The sequence below is a fragment of the Melopsittacus undulatus genome, chromosome 3 (assembly GCF_012275295.1).
Source record: "Melopsittacus undulatus isolate bMelUnd1 chromosome 3, bMelUnd1.mat.Z, whole genome shotgun sequence".
NCBI classification, from domain to species: Eukaryota; Metazoa; Chordata; class Aves; order Psittaciformes; family Psittaculidae; genus Melopsittacus; species Melopsittacus undulatus.
This window is the reverse complement of record NC_047529.1, coordinates 37583092-37605218: the sequence shown is the minus strand read 5'-3', so window position 1 is coordinate 37605218 and position 22127 is coordinate 37583092. Positions and strand designations below refer to the sequence as shown.

Sequence of the window (22127 nt, the reverse complement as noted above, 5' to 3'; positions counted from 1 at the left end):
TCAAAGCATCAGCAAGAGAAATAAGCCAGAGTCTGGCAAGGGAGGGCTCATCATACGAGCTTTCAAGGACAAACACTGCTTCAGCATAACAAACATCTTCAGCTTTTTTCTGGATATAGAATACAGTTAAAACTGGCTAAAACTCTACTGAGATGCTGTTTCGAGGACAAGTGTACCCAAACCACTTTATAAAATGGCACATATATGGAGCATTCAAGAGATCAGACGGACTGATGGGGTCCAGGCTACTGTGTGGAATGACGTAAAAGTCACTCTTTCATGATAAAACTGCTGTGAATCAAACATTTAGGATCTGGGGGAGAGAAAAGGTAGCCATTTGTCACTTTCAGCCCTAAAAACAAACGACAGTTCAAGTGCTATTATTCCACACTACCAGCAGTTGTTGTCATACCTGAAGCTTTTACCAGCCTGGAAAAACGCACTTATTGCCCAGCTCAAACACCCTACACTAGACTGTATATACTGCTGAGCTACCTGCAGCAGAATAGAATCTCAAATCACTTCACTCAAAAAGCATGAACAGATTAACAAGATACAGCACCATACAGTGCTCCTGTAGAAAACTGGAAAATATACCTACTTTTTCAGATCACCAAGATATTCACTGGAAAAAAACCCATTATGACAATCCAGACTTTCATTACACAAATTCAGTAAGTGAAGACAGGTGGCAGTGAAAAGCAAGGGCCACCAACACTCCTTTTGGGATAGCAACAAGGATGGACTGATGATGTATTGTTATATCCAAATATGCAGAACTTAGCAATGCTGAGGCCTGTAAGGCTTCTAATGCTGCACCAGGAACAGGCTGCCCAGGAAAGTGGTGGTATCACCATCCCTGGAAGTGTTCAAAAACTGTGTAGATGAGGCCCTCAGTGATATGGTTTAGTGGTGGTCTTGGCAGTCCTGAGATAATAGCTGGACTTGATGATCTCAAAGGTCTTTTCTAAGCGAAGTGATTCTATAATGGACTTCAGTTTCTCTAACCCCTCCATCAAGCAACTGATGGCTTCTACTCTGAGCTCAATTTATTTTCTTTTGCAAATGAATGGAGGCAAACACCTTCAATGAGCAATTCATATCACCTGTCTTTGGCTGATAACAACAGGGAGACAATACTAGCCACCCTAGGTAAGAGGAACGTGAAACTGTCCCAAATGAAGGCAATAAGCCTGGATCACCCATTTCTCGACAGCCAGAGAAGCAAACCCAAGCATTTCTTCTACTATTTACAAGGGGAAAAAAAAAAAAAAGAGAAAAATAAAAAAAAAAGATGTGGGGGGAATGTATAAAGAAAAAAAAAAGAAAACAAAAAGAAAACAGACAGACTGCTGACTAGTTACTTCAAGTCAAAGCCAATACAGCAAGTAGTGCCTGTCTTCTGGCTAGGTTTGGGGCTTACTAGGCTGCAGTGCAGTCTCCACAGGCCTGAGGGAATATCGAAGTAACTGCCTACTGACAAAGCACCTACCACAGAGCTGTAACAAGATTTACTTCTTGTTTTGACTTTACCAGGAAAGATTAGGTGCACATGGGCAGTTAATTATTTTCATCCAGTGGTGTATTAGGCAAGCCCAAACTCGGGCTTTACACATTCATTTCATTGCGCTGACGGAGCTCTCCTGTTTATATCTGCAGCAGATGCTAAAAACAAAACAAACCGCAGCCTCCAAATAAAAACTTGGCATCACAGAGTACAGCGTCTTGCTGCCTTTGGCTTTGGTCTGTCTCTTTTAGGAACTCATTTTCATCTCAAATGGGTTTGCCAATGTTTACTTGGACTCTGGGTACAAAGTTTCCTACAATTTTAAACTTTTGCTTTGTCAGTTCCAGTAAGTACTTTAAAAATAAAATCTACCCTAGGTTGGAGTCAGCCATACCAAAACATCATTTTCTTTCTGTTTTTATTTTAACACTAGCTTACCAAGAACAACTGTGAGAACTCTGCTTTGGGAGGAATGAAACTCCATCACCTTTCAACTAACCTATCAAACTGCAGCACCTCCTGCAAACAGACAATGCCTTGAATCTTTGGGATGGGAAGAATGATAAAAATTAAGGTATTTTGCCAGGTTAGATATGAGTGTTTGCAGATGGCTTGCAACACCTACATGCTCAATATCGTAAAGAAAGCAGTGCTTTTGTAAAAGCTTCAAATCAAAATTTATAAAGTTAAATTACAAAAATTATCAAATATTTCAGTTATTATTTTAAACACAGAAGTTACTATGACTTCCATGATCTCGTTTCCTATCCTCTCCCAGAAACCCTCACATAACCAGTGCTTACTGGAAAACATGTTCAGCAGAACAAGAGATGTGCTTTGCCATACATGAAGTGTCAGGCTGAAATTTGGGTTCATTGCATGAGTTCACACCAAGTATGTCAAATCTTTGTTCTGACCTCAGGCTGCTCAAGTCTGAACAAGTCAGTGGTCTTTGTTAGCTCATGGCACATACAGAACACAGAGACACCAAAATCAGTCTTCATCAGCCCTTTGCAAAATTGTTATTTACTGAATTCAACTCAGTCAATACTTACTTTTATAAACAAACCAAAACCCACAGTTTTAATAAGACCCTGAAATCAGCATTGGACCACTGGAAGTGCAACACAGTAACAATGATCGTGAATTCCAGTATTAATTCATACATTCTTTAATTGTTATTTAATGATACAATAAATCTATTGAAGCTTTTGAAGATTTTTTTTATTATGGTTTTATATATCTATATAAAACCACCAAAGCACTTTAAAGAATCATGCTTTCTTGTGTAATACATAAAAGTAGTTTCATACTGTGCTTCTGAAAGTCTATTGTGCTGTTTTTCAAGTTATTTTACAGATGGCACATTTAAAAAAAAGAACAATGGAAGCATGAATTTCTAATGACTGCAATGCAACACATCCAAAACATGATGTTTTATTACAACTAAGTTAAAGTGTGAGTGCATTATGTAATAAACAATAGCAGTTTGGTCATTTTAATCTCAATCCTGTTTACAACAAAACTAACATTTGTGCTTCACAACCTAAAATCCCATGATATAAACATAAGTTCTCTGCTGCAAAAAATCTCAACAAATTACGATCTGAAAAACATACCTAAAACAGAAGACCAGTTTTAAATCTACTCACTTTCCTTGAGAATTGCTATATTTGAGACTAATATGACATACCAGACACAATAAGGCACAATGGGTGGTCCACATGAATGAATACAGTTGTCCATGAAACTTGTTCTCTTCCACAAATACTAAAATATGTACCGCTCAAGATAAATTTTCTCTTAAAAATGAAATACATCATCTTGTTATGAAAGTCCTATACAAAAATTTAAAATTTACACCATCTGAGCTGCCAAAAAGAAAATAAAAAAGTGTATAAATTTTCCACAAAACTATATTTCTCACCAGCACATCCAGCCACTGGAAAAAAAGATATCCCAGCACTCTGGAAAAGAAAAGCATTATTTCTCCTGTGTTTAAGACAAAAATATTGTATTCTGCATACAGTAGTGTATTATACTTTAAAAAGCCTAGCACTATTAAAATTACAACATTGATTTGGAAATTATTGGTTCACTGCCTGGATGAAATAAGGCACTTTCTTCCAGTGGGCAGCACTTTTCACGCATATGGAGACGATGAATCAGGTTCTGGTTAAAAACAAAAAGGGGCTCAGTGAGGTCCCAGAAGGTGACAGGAGCATTTCAACAGCAGGGGAAGACACAGGAGGTAAAACCTGGAGATGAAACTCTACACAGAAGTGGTCACTCTGTCAATGGCATTATTGACCTCGTTTTTGTTTGAATCCAGTCCTTTAGCAGCATTCATATCATTCCGTAAATTCTCCACTGTCTTTTTCATGTTCTTTAATTCTCCAGGGTGTGGAGTGGCTCGCCTTAGAAGTGTTCTCTAAAAATAAACAGCGCAATAAGTGGTTTTGCCTTCGTGTCTTTGAAAAACAACATACACTTTCAAGGCTTTAGCATTCATGTAGCAAATACTAGATATTGATTTTTTCTCTTTTTTCCCCCCTTTTCTTTTTCAAACTACCATGCTCTCTGCTGAATATTATTTTTGTAGCTGCTTGTTTACGAAGACAGCGAAAGAGGGTTTCAGAACTGTCTAGAGCAATTTTTTTCTCTCTTGACCTACTAATCTGAAAGCCACTCAAGTGAACTACAATTACAAGTTATGAAGTGAAGATTCTTTCATAAATATAGTTGGGACTTTTATTTATCTTTTCCCCCAAAACCCATCCAAGTGATGTAAGATCACATTTCAATCAAAAACCATTCAGCTGGTTTTCAAAGAATCCCACAAGACCCCTTTCCAGTGTCAAATACATGTTTATGTGGAGCTCTGTGTGCCTTCCAGCCCCACCACACAGTTTGGTTCTCTTGTCAATTGAGAACAAATATCTTGAAAGGAAGAACAGAGGGCATTTCTCTCCCGTCTTAGACACAAGAACATCTAACTTCATTGTGCTGAAGCCTTTACAAGGAAAACATAATTTATGAAAACTCCAGTTAGCATCCAGATTAGAGACCAATAGAACACCAAGAATAATTGCACAAGTATGTATTAGTACACTACACATATACATGCAATTAATTTTTCAGTTAATTAATCTAAACTGTGCATATTACAGCAGAACTGGTGACCCATGAATGCATTGGTCAAGAATACTTTGGAAATCGGCCCTTCTTCCTCCCCAGTAGGATCATAGACTTCTTTTTTCCCTAAATAGGTTCTTGCCTCAAGTCAGGCTGTAACACCATGACTTAAAGCAGTTATTATTAATACCTGAGCCCTCGTTACTCCGTGGAAATTCTCAGATTGTCACAGTTGTTAAGAAGTCTCATTCTGAACTCCCTGAACAGTCAGTCTATGAACCATGCTTGCTACAAACAATTTCTGCAACCACCTTACTTGAAAACTTAAATATTTTTCCCTACAAACTAAGAATTTTTATAGTCACTTTATAATGTAAGACCATGTTTCTAGTGTGCTACAACACAGACAGTGCCATGAAGTATCTCAAGCTGAGCTCTAGATAGGACCACAAGCAAGTTTTTAAGAGCATTAGAGAAGCTCACTGGAAATCTATCTGATTGAAGCAGTCTTAACCTTTATAAAGAGTTTTAATTGTTAATGAAAGTTAGTAAAGCTAAAGATCATGTTGCATTTTGATCTTCAGGACATGCAGAGCCCAATGTAACAGAGAGGTCTTATAAGTACAGTGACAGATGTTCCCACATCCTTTGTTTAAGCGGGACACTAATGAGCAGTGTTCTTGCTGTTTATGGACACTATGGTTGTTTCAATGCAAATGGTGGAGGAGGAAAAAAAAGGAAGAAATAAAGTATGAGATTGTAAATAGAAATTATAGAGACAAACAATAGAAAAATTAATGGAGACACATGACAGAGCGCTGGAATCCTAAATTAAACCCTATATACTTTCAGGCAGTAAAGCTTCACAGATGCAAAGAAAGATCCTATCTTGTTTCTGGAAAGAAAACATCCTGAGCAGACACAGGAAAACAAAGCAAAACAAAGACTGTCCTGCATCAGAACATAAAAGTTATATTCAAAGCAGAAAGGAAAAAAATTTAAAAAAGAACAAGAAAAAAAGCATTTTAAGTCAATATGAAAAGTTTTGGTAGTCAACATCTGCTACAAACACCCACAAAAGCATGCAGTCACAGCTGAAATATAGCACGAGAGCTCAGATACTTTTACAGCTTTGCATTAAAGTCACAATGTCTGCAGGTATCCAGAGATGTGGAAAACATACCATTTCATTATCCTCTTCATCTTTTTCATCTTCTAAAAAGCGAATTGCACTGACTCTGTTCACTGCCCGCTCATTCCATGTTTCATCTGACATTTCATTTACCAAACTCTCCAGTGCACCACATCGTGGTAGGTTATCTGTCAGAATAGTAAAACGTAACTAAAGATTCACAGCAAGTCTGAAACATTAACATGCTATATTTTTAATAACTGCAATATCCAATAATCACTCATCTGAGATTTACAATTGTCTATTTCTACTTTTTTTTTCCATACAAAACAGAACTTGCATTGATGTTCTGTCATCAAATACACACAATAAATAGGTTTTGTATAAATGAGAAATTTCTGTACTTGGACTGTTCCAGTTTTGTGGTATTTTTAGAGTACTGATTATATAATTTAATATATTTGGCATTATATATGCCTTTTTCTGCATCATGGCTGCCATCTGACATTAGCCAGCTCTTCAAGTGGATCATTGCTTTTACTGATCTCATCCTTTTGGAATTGTGAGGCATTAGAGTTCTACATTCTACAGTCTTAATTCCAAGTCTTCTACCCTTGAAGTCATGAGGTTCATCTGGAGAGCAGGAAATCTAATTTCTAGTAGTGATGCCTTTAGAGAAAGTCAGTCTACTTCATTCAGTTACTCTTCTTGAACTAGATTAATCTCTAAATCTAAAGGGGTTAACTTGTTTTTTAATGCAATTTGTATTCTTAAAATCCAGAAGTGGACATAAAACAGCCATTTCTACAATTCTACTGCTTTAATGGTTTCTATTTGCCCCAGATGCATAGTACTGAAAGAGTAGAATTAATCTAGGTAAGTTTGGGTACCTATCATACAGATATCTACAGCTGAGCTTTTCTCCTCAGGCTCCCTTTGTACTCAGTCCTGAAGAATCCACATGATTTCTTTTAAGTCTATTCTCAGATGGGATAAATTACTCTCCAGTGGTTACAGCCAAAGTTTAAATATTAGCACAGATGAATCCTCTTGACTGTTCACACACAGCTATAAAAGCTTAAGGACAAAAAACATTCACAAGTTATTGCAGCAGCAACCCAGCCAACAGTGCAAGAGAGTCTATGGTTCCATCTGACAGAGACAAGTTTTAGCACAAAAGGTAAAAGCAACTTATACTGCAATTTTACATTTGTTGAAGACTCTAACAAAGTTACTGTAAAAAATCCTTGCTTGAAAGAAAACTAGCTTTCTAAAAAGTAAAATGTCTATTCCTTACTGTGTTCAAGGCCAGGCTAGATGCAGCTTTGAGCAGCCTAGTCTAATGGAAGTTGTCCCTGCCTATGGCAGGGAGGTTGGAACTAAATGGTCTTTAAAGTCCCTTTCAACCCAAATAATTTTATGAAACTATGATTATTACTAGCTATGCAATTATTTTTGTAGTAAAGAGACTGTAGCTGGAGGGCCATCAATTTTCACTACATATCTATGTATTTAAGATGTATAATCAATGTACATAAACATGGACAACACCACTTGGCCCATTGGCAAGTCTCAAAATAATATGATTAAGTGCTCTTCTTCCAGATCTGTATTTTATTTATTGTAGCTGCTGTCACTGTATTTTCAATAATACTCACAGCCATGTTTTTCAAGCCTTCTGAAAACCAGTACGATCATTTACGAAGAACTTTGAAAGTGAAAATTCAATCAGAACTTTGTTACTTTGTTCATTTGAGCTTATGCATGTTTTACAAACCTTTATGGAACAGATAACTCAGTAAACAAAGAAGTTGTACTTCTATATGTAATGAAAAACTGACTGCAGGCACTCACCTTGGCAACCAGGCTCAGAAGGCATTTGAGGAAGTAATACACATGTTAAAATCTTTTCTCCTGTTTCAGGGTCTGTGTCAGTCTGAAACGTCAGCAAAGGCTGGGACTGGTTATCAGACAACCACAAAGCCTTCAGCTTTAAGGTAGTCAGTGAGATGGGAAGATACGTTAGCCTAGTTCAAAAAAAAGTAAAAGAGAGAAATCTCTAGGAGATGTAATAGATGGTCACAAAGTTGACTTTTAAGTATATAACCCTGAGTTGGAATAAATGGGATTGCGATCAATGACTCTAATAGAAGACATTGCAGTAGTCAAACTGCAACTACTCCCTTCTTTCAAAAAGAATCTGCAACTTAATTTTATACCATAATTCTCTGTAGTTGTGAATAACAGATAAAACAATGCTGAGGTTTTACTACTGCAGTAAAATACCCTGGAAGGCAGACAGCTGCTTCTTCTCTGGAGCTTTATATATAAACAGTTGCCAGAATAGAAATATATAAATGCCTATGAGATAATTACATTGCACAGATAAGATGCCATTTGCTTTTTTCCCTCCCTCCCATTAAATTCCTACTAAGCAATGAACTAATTCACTGGTTTATGCTTCAATCCACTCCTTTTTTGCATTTTGATGTGTGAAGCATATCAACTAAGATTTATGAGAAGCCACAAGGTCAAAGTGGCATTATTTGTTACTTGCACTGTAGCTCTAAGACAAGACACTCAGTGTTAGTGTTGCTTAACATTAAGGCTGGGCGTTCAGGTGAAACTCTACCAAATGGCCTAGACTCTCAGTTTTAATTCAAAAACACACAAACCCAAAGGTTGTTTTAATCCTATCTTTTTCCTCAGGGTCAAAGCAACCTAGAAAATGCCCTCATGACAACACACTCTCCTACTTTGGGCCAAGGGGGAAGGCTACTTCGACATTTTCAACAGTAACACTAACACAAAAGTCATAACTGTTTTTTTTATTGCAGCATTCTTAGATTTAATCTATTTTGTGGCCAGAAAGAACTAAATAAATCCAGCAAAGGAGCATGACAATACAAAAATCTCTTACCTATTTCCTGCAACATCCAGGACATGAAGTTCAGTGGCTTGTGAAATTTCAGAGGGAATTCGAGATAATCTGTTGTCACGTACAGAAAAGACATTAAGACTGCAGCACCCCCCAATCTATATTAGAGAAGACAAGGGGGGGGGGGGGGAAAGAAAAGAAAGAAATGTCTGGTTTTGTGGCAGCACGACAGTATAAACAAAGGCATGCAGTACGGGTCACGTAATATGTCATAGCGCATTCAAGAGACAATGCCTGCCAGACACTTCACCCAAAGGTACAGACTGCAAACAAGTGTTAGCTTAAAATAAGTCTGACCTGAAGCAAGTCTATGGGTGAAGTTTCTTGAACATCTGTGACTAATGTATGTCTTCACAAATATGCCACGTTCTACCTACCTTTTAGAGCCTACCACACCAGGGAGAGATCAGTGACCACACAGGTGCCACTTTGTAGTCAACCCTCACAAACAATACTAGCTTTAACTTTCAACTTCTTCTAGCTTTATGCTTTACATGCTAATTCTAGTTCCTCGTCATAACTTCAGATACAGGCAAGTGTTATGGGGCTTTAGGGCAAAATGCTAAATACACCAATCAACTCCCAACATTCATAAAGTCCATACAGACTAATGAAGAGTACACAAAAAGTAGACTTTATGAGTAATATCTTTGATGCCCTGTTTTATTAGAAGCATCTAATTTCAATATGATTCCCATATGAACCAGCAAATTTAATCTAATATCCTCTGTCTCTAACAATTAATACCAAGATAAGCATCTGCTTCCCAAACTAGTTTTTGATGTAAAAGATGAGAGTTTTCAGTTCTACCCTCAAAATACCTGTATTTTGCATCAGAAGTATATGTTTTCAGAAAAATAAACCATCTACATTTGATTAAAAACAACCAACATTACACTTTTTTTTCCGGATAGCAATACTACTCCTATAACACCAATATTATTAGTTTTAGCAACTTGAAAGCTGCTTCAAGTAACTTTGCTCCTATTCACAAAGGAAACTTACCTTTGTTTGCTTATCATATGCAACTTCAAAAAGCACTGCTGTTTGTTTGCCAGTTCCAAAACTCACCATCAGAAGGAAAATGAAAATATGTTTCTTCTCTTACTGCAAGTATTAAAGGCAAAACATCCCAATGCCTTTTGAAACTTGCAAGTTAAGCAGACGTAAAACCTAACTATAGACAGCAAACCTACTGAAAGATCTTAGACCAAACATTAGATGACTTCTGTAGTCAAACACATATAAGAAGGTTCTATATAGCCAACATGTCACTACACCTTGGTCAGGAGTCCTCAAATCTGAGCTGAAGTTATTTATGTGTTCTACTTAACTGTCACTTCTGTCTACAAAATCCACAGTTCAATCCAAACCCAAGTTTGGAATTACAGACAAATACCACAAAAGCTTTTCTACTAGTCAAAGTTATAATCTAGTTGATTTAACCTGCACTATTTACCTAGGAAAAAGCCATTTTTAAAGGCTGCAACTATGACTTAGAAAATGAAACAAAAACTAATAGAACATATATACTCAACTCAACTTCCCTTGTATCATAAACACATTTTAATGGCAGAAAGCAGCAATCAGCCCCAAATCAAGGCTTCTGATTCACAAGCTATTTACAGCACAAAGTTACAGCACAAAACAAAATCTGGAATGGTTTCCCTTAAATCACTGCACTCTTAAGCTGCAGCTATTCCACAAGAACATCAGCTTTCCCAGTCCTGTGGGTATGATAGGAGCTACAACCTTGTCAGACATTTTAGCTCATGAATCAAAGCCCTTAAAACACATCACTCAAATTGTGAGCAAACGATTCTGCTCTTCATCTTAAAGCATGTATCGATTCTTAGATAATGTGCTTTGACACATTCACAGAACATAGTGCCATATAGAAAATAATAATATACACACACATACCATCTCATTGGTGTATCTAACATGAGGAGCTGTGATAAGCAAGAGATAAACTAGTGAATGTGGCTGAGCTAGCAAGTGATGCCCTAACTGCACACAAAGTGTTCAATTTTCCATGAATGAAGTTTGAGCTATTCAGTCTTGGAGCATGGAGATCAAAACAGTTTAGCAGAACAAAGTAAAGCCATGCAACCCTGATGAGACCCAAACTTCTGTACTTTTGATAATGGAAAAATGCAGCAGTGGAACCAGCCCCCCTTAGTCGTCATGCATTTAAAGCAGTTTAATGAAAGGTAACAGTAGAACCATGGACTGAATAATACTTACAGGGTTATCAATTTACCTGACCCATAATTTTCCAAGCGGCTAACAATTAAGAAAATACAAGAGATGTTCATTTTTTTTTCCATACTGGACAAGAGCATGCCAACAAATGGAGACAAAACATACATTCTTCTACTGCCAAAGAGGGTTAGAACTCCAGAGTTATTTTAACTTCAGTTACTTTAACTTTGCTTTATCAGTCAATAGGCAGTTGTTCAAACGTTTTGTATCATGACAGGGTAGTGAAGACTTTTTTTTAACAGGGTGGCAGGGGGAGATAACAGATGGATACTGAAATATTTTTAGTGAAACTTTTTAGAAGTGCAGGCAGCATCTAAAAAGCAGCATCAGGTGAGATATCACAGAGAAAAAAGACAAGCTGACAGTTAAAATGAAAAATACAATCTTTGTCACTTTGAAAAGAGATGGCACCCATTCAGCAGTACAGAAAAACATAAGGTCCAACATCTGAAAACCTAAACATGAAACGATACCACTGAGGCAAAGTGCACACATTGAATGGCATGCTGAAAGGAAAGCATCATTGTGACCATCATGAAGTTAATACAGTATCAGAGCACCACTGGTTTGGCCAAGGGTCATTAACTGACACAGAGCCATGCTTTCCAAGGGTCTGATCACATGCTTACAACAGACTTTGCCAAACCACTGCATAGACATCAAGTAGACAGTCAAGACCACAGGCCCATTTAACAGTTAAGCACAGAGCTCATCTGGAGCACAGACTTCAGTTAACAGGGACAAGCATGTGCTTAGTTCCAGGCACATGAGTAACCACTCCAAAGACTGGAGGCTTAAATAAGTCCTCCTGTTCTTCTGTAGTAAGCTAGACATCAGGAAAAGTTCTCAAATGAGTTATGCATGTCTAAGTCATACTCTTGAGATTTATTTCATTCTAGCAACTTCAATGTAAGGGTTATTCACTTGCTTCATCACATCACTTCCAAAGGTCAGTCAGGCTGGATAAACCACAAAAACAACACCCATTCATCAGTCAGGCAGAAAACGATCGTTACTATGTAGTGCTGGTGTTGAGATCACTGATTTTACAGCACTGTTCAGTCTGAACACAACTGTTTATTTGGATTCAGATGGACTTGCTCCAGAGGATGAGTGACACTAGGCCCCCTCAGCTCTACACAGAACTCTACCCCTGTGGAGGATTTTTTGATTCTCTTCTTCTATCTCAGTCTGAAGAGCATCTTTCTAATAGCTTCCTGTTCTGGAGAAGGAGTAAGACTTGGGAATACATAGTGAGGATGTCATCTTGACTGATAAAACTCCTATCTACATTCTGATCATGAACATTTACCACTTCAGCCTCCTGCTTTTCTGACATCCACATACCCACTGCCAATCCATCTTTCACAGTCATCCAGAACTGCAATTTTTATCACATCATTGATGATGTGTCTTGATTCCCTTACTGATAATTGTTTTGACACCTGCATCAGCTGTCTATTTTTGATATCCTGACTTTTACTCCACTTCTCTGTTACAATAACCTCATGGTTGCCATTTGATTTTTCCTGCTAATGACACCTTTGCAACTTTCTGGATGTAAACCCAAGCGTGCAGATTCATCCCTCTCTTCCTGTTTAGATCCTTCCAAAAACTCCAATTTGCTCCCTCTCAAGCCCAGCTGTCAGTCACAGTCATACATCACCACAGACAAAATATTACTGATTACGCATCCTCACATTCTTATTGCTCTAAAGCCAACATTAGTTGAATAACATCTTTTGATTTCTGCATCTGTTAACTGCTCGAGAGCTATGAATCAGTTCTGCTGTCCTTTACCAGTTGGCATCTTTCACAATGCAAAAAAATAATAATAAAGAAAGACATTATGACAACTACTATAATGATTATTCTTTACCATGTGACTAGTTAAAGTGCAGTGATATCTCTTTGATTCAGCTCTCAATACAATTGTCAGCATAGCAAACTCTCACTGGGTTTACGCAACTCTGATAAATATACTGGGAATTTGAACACAGTTCCTATTGTGTTGTAAAAATCTTTTCCAGAGCGTCAGAACCAAAATTTTGTTTGGATTCAAAGTAAATAAATTCAGAATTTTCCTTGGTACCACTAATACTTTAATTACAAGTATAGAATACATTTAGGGGTGGAGGAAAATGCCCAATTTACTATTAGTAACTATTATTAATTTTTATTATTAACTTTAAATTGGCTAGGAAAATCTTTGGCAAACTCACTTCAACACTCCCTGTGACACTGGTAAATAGTATGGGAGGAGCAGAGCAAGAAAATTTCTATGCCCTCTGATTCAAGACATGTTTTCCTGCATTCTTCCTTAGTGCTTTTTTTCCCTTTAAGACACACACACACTTTTACACAAATGAGGGATGGGGCAAGATATTGGAAGTTAAAACTAGAAAAAAAAAAATAGCCCCAACTTGTAAAAAAAAAATATATATGTATGTATGTATATATAGAGAGATTGCAAAAACCACAGTTATGCCAAAAAAAATCCCTGCCATTTTACCTACTGTAGTATAATTCTCACAATATACCTCAGAGCCAGGAAGGACTCATTACCAGACCTCTGCAGGTTGCAGAGACTCATTAACAAAAGCACATGAACTGGAAAACATTCCAAGGAGGTTATTTATGCAAGAGCCAAAATCAACACACCAGTTTCACCAGCGTTCCAGTGCCAGGGTGGGATTTCAATACCAAAGAGTCACCAGGCAGGTCTTTCAAGTTTAGAGGGAAAAACATTTGTAACTATGAACAGGTTTAGACATTCTCCGTTCTTGCTGAAGTCTGTTTCACCACTCAGTTCAGTGAGAGAGGGATTGAGATGTGAGATTCTGAAGATGAAATCTGTAAGTGACGCAGGTCTTGGTCATACATTCTGCTGTTCCATGTTTTACCTTATATATCACACCAGATACAGAAGAACCTTTGAATCAAGAAACTTTGAAGGCATATTTGCACACAAATTCCTCAATAATCCTATGTCAAGAAATTACACATGAGAAGGTAGATACTGTTTTTGCAAGTATGCACCGAAACACCCCAGCAATGCAATGGTTTGACAGGTTGACCCGAAGTCCAATCCTAGTAAACTGCTAACAAAAGAAAACAATCAAAATAAACAAACAAAACCCCAAACAAACAAAAAAAAAACAAAAAACCCACACCCACCACAACAAAACAAAAAACAACAACAAAAATCAAATAAAAAGAAAAAACCAAGCCATCAAAAACACCCCGCACCACCACAAAAAAGCTGAAACTCATAGATTATCCATCAGGTTATATTAAAGCAGGCACATCATTTCTGCCATCCTATCTAGAAAGCTCTCTTTGCTGCAGGAATAATTCTGGAGGGAAAGAGAGACACCAGCAGGTAGATATGCTGGATACAGGTACTCTTCTCCCTAGTGAGAGTTCCATTTTTTCTATACGCATTACCAGACTTTGTATCTTTGTACCTCTCTAACAGAAACCAGCAAAGGCCTGTCCCACACCCATTTCATGTAAGGATGAAGACCACAAACACACAGCTATTCTAGCACTCTGTAAGGCAAAGAAACAACAAGAGAAAGAGGGAAGAAAAAGAGGAAAAAGAGGTTGAAGATACCAAGCAAGAATATCTGCATTGCATACTCCTGCATCTGCCTCTGTCTGTGAAGGGGGAACCAGTGTAGAAGTCCTAATTGATGTGTGCAGGCTTGAGACCCCTATCTCTGCCATACTATCGCAGGAAACATCTTAAGCAACACACAGCAGACAGAGGTGTTGAAAATGACTGCTGTCAGAAGCTTGTGCATGGCTTTAAATACTAATTAGTCAGTTTGAGATGAAACGAATGGAAAAGATGGATGCTTTCTCACTGTCAAGCAGAACCCTCAAGACAGAAAAACAGTGACACATTTTTCAGTTTTTCCTTCAGTGCTCTACACCAATGCATTTTGTATTATTCTTTTCTCCAAATCGGTAATGATGAGAAGGAAAACGACATTTTGTCGAGACACGAAATTGTTCCTCCCAGCCATCCAAAGGGAAGCTCAGATTTGGGATCTTCGCCATTATCAGCACCCCGAAAGCTGCTCCTGCAGATGCTTTGTGTAACAGCAAACAGTACTCAGTACAGCTGTGCTCTCTGTTTACACAGAATATTTGTCCTCTAGAACTATGAAATGTGACTCTTCACTGAATTCCTCTAAAATTTCAACCAGAAAACTTGTACTATAGGAATGTTTATGTTCACTTCAAAAAGCTAATGGTTAACAAAAATACTATACAAAGAAACTGCAGCTCCAGGAACAGATGAAAGATGAGCAGAGAGCAATAGTTTTTCTGTTTTTGAAATCAGCATTTCAGCACCGTTAGAAGGCAATCTAAAGACTTCAAGGAAAAGTGGTTTATTGCACAGCCTAAGCGCACGGAATTGAAACTGAAACTTGAAAAAATGAAAGTGAAAAGTCTCATTAGCTAGACGGTAGCTTCTGCAATACATGCATATTAACAGTATTTTTGAGACAAACCATTCCATCAGTTGTTTATGCTTTCCATTTGTTAACCATTACCATCTTGGAATTCAAATCCACCAATGTAGAGGGTGGAAATGACCCTTCAGTTAGAGGAGGGCTGACTTCCTTTAAAACTAAAAACCAAAAGAATTAAAAAAAAACACAGAGCAAAACAGAATTTAATGAGTCATTCTGGAAATCTTACATTAAATGTCATCTCAGACGTTTGCTCTAATGAGAAAGATACACACGTGTAGAGACATTTAAACACTGATGGAATGGTTTGTCTCAAAAATACTGTTAATATGCATGTATTGCAGAAGCTACCGTCTAGCTAATTGAGACTTTTCACTTTCATTTTTTCAAGTTTCAGTTTCATTCCGTGCGCTTAGGCTGTGCAATAAACCACTTTTCCTTGAAGTCTTTAGATTGCCTTCTAACGGTGCTGAAATGCTGATTTTCAAAAACAGAAAAACTATTGCTCTCTGCTCATCTTTCATCTGTTCCTGGAGCTGCAGTTTCTTTGTATAGTAATTTTTGTTAACCATTAGCTTTTTGAAGTGAACATAAACATTCCTATAGTACAAGTTTTCTGGTTGAAATTTTAGAGGAATTCAGTGAAGAGTCACATTTCATAGTTCTAGAGGACAAATATTCTGTGTAAACAGAGAGCACAGCTGTACTGAGTACTGTTTGCTGTTACACAAAGCATCTGCAGGAGCAGCTTTCGGGGTGCTGATAATGGCGAAGATCCCAAATCTGAGCTTCCCTTTGGATGGCTGGGAGGAACAATTTCGTGTCTCGACAAAATGTCGTTTTCCTTCTCATCATTACCGATTTGGAGAAAAGAATAATACAAAATGCATTGGTGTAGAGCACTGAAGGAAAAACTGAAAAATGTGTCACTGTTTTTCTGTCTTGAGGGTTCTGCTTGACAGTGAGAAAGCATCCATCTTTTCCATTCGTTTCATCTCAAACTGACTAATTAGTATTTAAAGCCATGCACAAGCTTCTGACAGCAGTCATTTTCAACACCTCTGTCTGCTGTGTGTTGCTTAAGATGTTTCCTGCGATAGTATGGCAGAGATAGGGGTCTCAAGCCTGCACACATCAATTAGGACTTCTACACTGGTTCCCCCTTCACAGACAGAGGCAGATGCAGGAGTATGCAATGCAGATATTCTTGCTTGGTATCTTCAACCTCTTTTCCTCTTTTTCTTCCCTCTTTCTCTTGTTGTTTCTTTGCCTTACAGAGTGCTAGAATAGCTGTGTGTTTGTGGTCTTCATCCTTACATGAAATGGGTGTGGGACAGGCCTTTGCTGGTTTCTGTTAGAGAGGTACAAAGATACAAAGTCTGGTAATGCGTATAGAAAAAATGGAACTCTCACTAGGGAGAAGAGTACCTGTATCCAGCATATCTACCTGCTGGTGTCTCTCTTTCCCTCCAGAATTATTCCTGCAGCAAAGAGAGCTTTCTAGATAGGATGGCAGAAATGATGTGGCCTGCTTTAATATAACCTGATGGATAATCTATGAGTTTCAGCTTTTTTGTGGTGGTGCGGGGTGTTTTTGATGGCTTGGTTTTTTCTTTTTATTTGATTTTTGTTGTTGTTTTTTGTTTTGTTGTGGTGGGTGTGGGTTTTTTGTTTTTTTTTGTTTGTTTGGGGTTTTGTTTGTTTATTTTGATTGTTTTCTTTTGTTAGCAGTTTACTAGGATTGGACTTCGGGTCAACCTGTCAAACCATTGCATTGCTGGGGTGTTTCGGTGCATACTTGCAAAAACAGTATCTACCTTCTCATGTGTAATTTCTTGACATAGGATTATTGAGGAATTTGTGTGCAAATATGCCTTCAAAGTTTCTTGATTCAAAGGTTCTTCTGTATCTGGTGTGATATATAAGGTAAAACATGGAACAGCAGAATGTATGACCAAGACCTGCGTCACTTACAGATTTCATCTTCAGAATCTCACATCTCAATCCCTCTCTCACTGAACTGAGTGGTGAAACAGACTTCAGCAAGAACGGAGAATGTCTAAACCTGTTCATAGTTACAAATGTTTTTCCCTCTAAACTTGAAAGACCTGCCTGGTGACTCTTTGGTATTGAAATCCCACCCTGGCACTGGAACGCTGGTGAAACTGGTGTGTTGATTTTGGCTCTTGCATAAATAACCTCCTTGGAATGTTTTCCAGTTCATGTGCTTTTGTTAATGAGTCTCTGCAACCTGCAGAGGTCTGGTAATGAGTCCTTCCTGGCTCTGAGGTATATTGTGAGAATTATACTACAGTAGGTAAAATGGCAGGGATTTTTTGGCATAACTGTGGTTTTGCAATCTCTCTATATATACATACATACATATATATTTTTTTTTACAAGTTGGGGCTATTTTTTTTTCTAGTTTTAACTTCCAATATCTTGCCCCATCCCTCATTTGTGTAAAAGTGTGTGTGTGTCTTAAAGGGAAAAAAAGCACTAAGGAAGAATGCAGGAAAACATGTCTTGAATCAGAGGGCATAGAAATTTTCTTGCTCTGCTCCTCCCATACTATTTACCAGTGTCACAGGGAGTGTTGAAGTGAGTTTGCCAAAGATTTTCCTAGCCAATTTAAAGTTAATAATAAAAATTAATAATAGTTACTAATAGTAAATTGGGCATTTTCCTCCACCCCTAAATGTATTCTATACTTGTAATTAAAGTATTAGTGGTACCAAGGAAAATTCTGAATTTATTTACTTTGAATCCAAACAAAATTTTGGTTCTGACGCTCTGGAAAAGATTTTTACAACACAATAGGAACTGTGTTCAAATTCCCAGTATATTTATCAGAGTTGCGTAAACCCAGTGAGAGTTTGCTATGCTGACAATTGTATTGAGAGCTGAATCAAAGAGATATCACTGCACTTTAACTAGTCACATGGTAAAGAATAATCATTATAGTAGTTGTCATAATGTCTTTCTTTATTATTATTTTTTTGCATTGTGAAAGATGCCAACTGGTAAAGGACAGCAGAACTGATTCATAGCTCTCGAGCAGTTAACAGATGCAGAAATCAAAAGATGTTATTCAACTAATGTTGGCTTTAGAGCAATAAGAATGTGAGGATGCGTAATCAGTAATATTTTGTCTGTGGTGATGTATGACTGTGACTGACAGCTGGGCTTGAGAGGGAGCAAATTGGAGTTTTTGGAAGGATCTAAACAGGAAGAGAGGGATGAATCTGCACGCTTGGGTTTACATCCAGAAAGTTGCAAAGGTGTCATTAGCAGGAAAAATCAAATGGCAACCATGAGGTTATTGTAACAGAGAAGTGGAGTAAAAGTCAGGATATCAAAAATAGACAGCTGATGCAGGGTGTCAAAACAATTATCAGTAAGGGAATCAAGACACATCATCAATGATGTGATAAAATTGCAGTTCTGGATGACTGTGAAAGATGGATTGGCAGTGGGTATGTGGATGTCAGAAAAAGCAGGAGGCTGAAGTGGTAAATGTTCATGATCAGAATGTAGATAGGAGTTTTATCAGTCAAGATGACATCCTCACTATGTATTCCCAAGTCTTACTCCTTCTCCAGAACAGGAAGCTATTAGAAAAGATGCTCTTCAGACTGAGATAGAAGAAGAGAATCAAAAAATCCTCCACAGGGGTAGAGTTCTGTGTAGAGCTGAGGGGGCCTAGTGTCACTCATCCTCTGGAGCAAGTCCATCTGAATCCAAATAAACAGTTGTGTTCAGACTGAACAGTGCTGTAAAATCAGTGATCTCAACACCAGCACTACATAGTACGATCGTTTTCTGCCTGACTGATGAATGGGTGTTGTTTTTTGTGGTTTATCCAGCCTGACTGACCTTTGGAAGTGATGTGATGAAGCAAGTGAATAACCCTTACATTGAAGTTGCTAGAATGAAATAAATCTCAAGAGTATGACTTAGACATGCATAACTCATTTGAGAACTTTTCCTGATGTCTAGCTTACTACAGAAGAACAGGAGGACTTATTTAAGCCTCCAGTCTTTGGAGTGGTTACTCATGTGCCTGGAACTAAGCACATGCTTGTCCCTGTTAACTGAAGTCTGTGCTCCAGATGAGCTCTGTGCTTAACTGTTAAATGGGCCTGTGGTCTTGACTGTCTACTTGATGTCTATGCAGTGGTTTGGCAAAGTCTGTTGTAAGCATGTGATCAGACCCTTGGAAAGCATGGCTCTGTGTCAGTTAATGACCCTTGGCCAAACCAGTGGTGCTCTGATACTGTATTAACTTCATGATGGTCACAATGATGCTTTCCTTTCAGCATGCCATTCAATGTGTGCACTTTGCCTCAGTGGTATCGTTTCATGTTTAGGTTTTCAGATGTTGGACCTTATGTTTTTCTGTACTGCTGAATGGGTGCCATCTCTTTCAAAGTGACAAAGATTGTATTTTTCATTTTAACTGTCAGCTTGTCTTTTTCTCTGTGATATCTCACCTGATGCTGCTTTTTAGATGCTGCCTGCACTTCTAAAAAGTTCACTAAAAATATTTCAGTATCCATCTGTTATCTCCCCCTGCCACCCTGTTAAAAAAAAGTCTTCACTACCCTGTCATGATACAAAACGTTTGAACAACTGCCTATTGACTGATAAAGCAAAGTTAAAGTAACTGAAGTTAAAATAACTCTGGAGTTCTAACCCTCTTTGGCAGTAGAAGAATGTATGTTTGTCTCCATTTGTTGGCATGCTCTTGTCCAGTATGGAAAAAAAAATGAACATCTCTTGTATTTTCTTAATTGTTAGCCGCTTGGAAAATTATGGGTCAGGTAAATTGATAACCCTGTAAGTATTATTCAGTCCATGGTTCTACTGTTACCTTTCATTAAACTGCTTTAAATGCATGACGACTAAGGGGGGCTGGTTCCACTGCTGCATTTTCCATTATCAAAAGTACAGAAGTTTGGGTCTCATCAGGGTTGCATGGCTTTACTTTGTTCTGCTAAACTGTTTTGATCTCCATGCTCCAAGACTGAATAGCTCAAACTTCATTCATGGAAAATTGAACACTTTGTGTGCAGTTTAGGGCATCACTTGCTAGCTCAGCCACATTCACTAGTTTATCTCTTGCTTATCACAGCTCCTCATGTTAGATACACCAATGAGATGGTATGTGTGTGTATATTATTATTTTCTATATGGCACTATGTTCTGTGAATGTGTCAAAGCACATTATCTAAGAATCGATACATGCTTTAAGATGAAGAGCAGAATCGTTTGCTCACAATTTGAGTGATGTGTTTTAAGGGCTTTGATTCATGAGCTAAAATGTCTGACAAGGTTGTAGCTCCTATCATACCCACAGGACTGGGAAAGCTGATGTTCTTGTGGAATAGCTGCAGCTTAAGAGTGCAGTGATTTAAGGGAAACCATTCCAGATTTTGTTTGTGCTGTAACTTTGTGCTGTAAATAGCTTGTGAATCAGAAGCCTTGATTTGGGGCTGATTGCTGCTTTCTGCCATTAAAATGTGTTTATGATACAAGGGAAGTTGAGTTGAGTATATATGTTCTATTAGTTTTTGTTTCATTTTCTAAGTCATAGTTGCAGCCTTTAAAATGGCTTTTTCCTAGGTAAATAGTGCAGGTTAAATCAACTAGATTATAACTTTGACTAGTAGAAAAGCTTTTGTGGTATTTGTCCTGTAATTCCAAACTTGGGTTTGGATTGAACTGTGGATTTTGTAGACAGAAGTGACAGTTAAGTAGAACACATAAATAACTTCAGCTCAGATTTGAGGACTCCTGACCAAGGTGTAGTGACATGTTGGCTATATAGAACCTTCTTATATGTGTTTGACTACAGAAGTCATCTAATGTTTGGTCTAAGATCTTTCAGTAGGTTTGCTGTCTATAGTTAGGTTTTACGTCTGCTTAACTTGCAAGTTTCAAAAGGCATTGGGATGTTTTGCCTTTAATACTTGCAGTAAGAGAAGAAACATATTTTCATTTTCCTTCTGATGGTGAGTTTTGGAACTGGCAAACAAACAGCAGTGCTTTTTGAAGTTGCATATGATAAGCAAACAAAGGTAAGTTTCCTTTGTGAATAGGAGCAAAGTTACTTGAAGCAGCTTTCAAGTTGCTAAAACTAATAATATTGGTGTTATAGGAGTAGTATTGCTATCCGGAAAAAAAAGTGTAATGTTGTTGTTTTTAATCAAATGTAGATGGTTTATTTTTCTGAAAACATATACTTCTGATGCAAAATACAGGTATTTTGAGGGTAGAACTGAAAACTCTCATCTTTTACATCAAAAACTAGTTTGGGAAGCAGATGCTTATCTTGGTATTAATTGTTAGAGACAGAGGATATTAGATTAAATTTGCTGGTTCATATGGGAATCATATTGAAATTAGATGCTTCTAATAAAACAGGGCATCAAAGATATTACTCATAAAGTCTACTTTTTGTGTACTCTTCATTAGTCTGTATGGACTTTATGAATGTTGGGAGTTGATTGGTGTATTTAGCATTTTGCCCTAAAGCCCCATAACACTTGCCTGTATCTGAAGTTATGACGAGGAACTAGAATTAGCATGTAAAGCATAAAGCTAGAAGAAGTTGAAAGTTAAAGCTAGTATTGTTTGTGAGGGTTGACTACAAAGTGCACCTGG

General features: G+C 37.6%; 1 protein-coding gene across 2 annotated transcripts in view; it reads right to left on the bottom strand.

Moving 5' to 3' along the window:
• Positions 1–2662: 2662 nt before the first annotated feature.
• The window catches only part of LRRC1 (leucine rich repeat containing 1), a 75319-nt gene continuing 55854 nt past the window's right edge, over positions 2663–22127 (bottom strand). For both annotated transcript variants that reach the window (XM_034060617.1, XM_034060618.1), the window contains exons 11-14: positions 8695–8810; positions 7629–7801; positions 5826–5962; positions 2663–3938 (exon numbers count right to left, since the gene is read on the bottom strand). In XM_034060617.1, the coding sequence (XP_033916508.1) occupies positions 3780–3938; positions 5826–5962; positions 7629–7801; positions 8695–8810 (585 nt within the window). In that variant the 3' untranslated portion in view covers positions 2663–3779. The remainder of the gene's footprint in view (positions 3939–5825; positions 5963–7628; positions 7802–8694; positions 8811–22127) is intronic.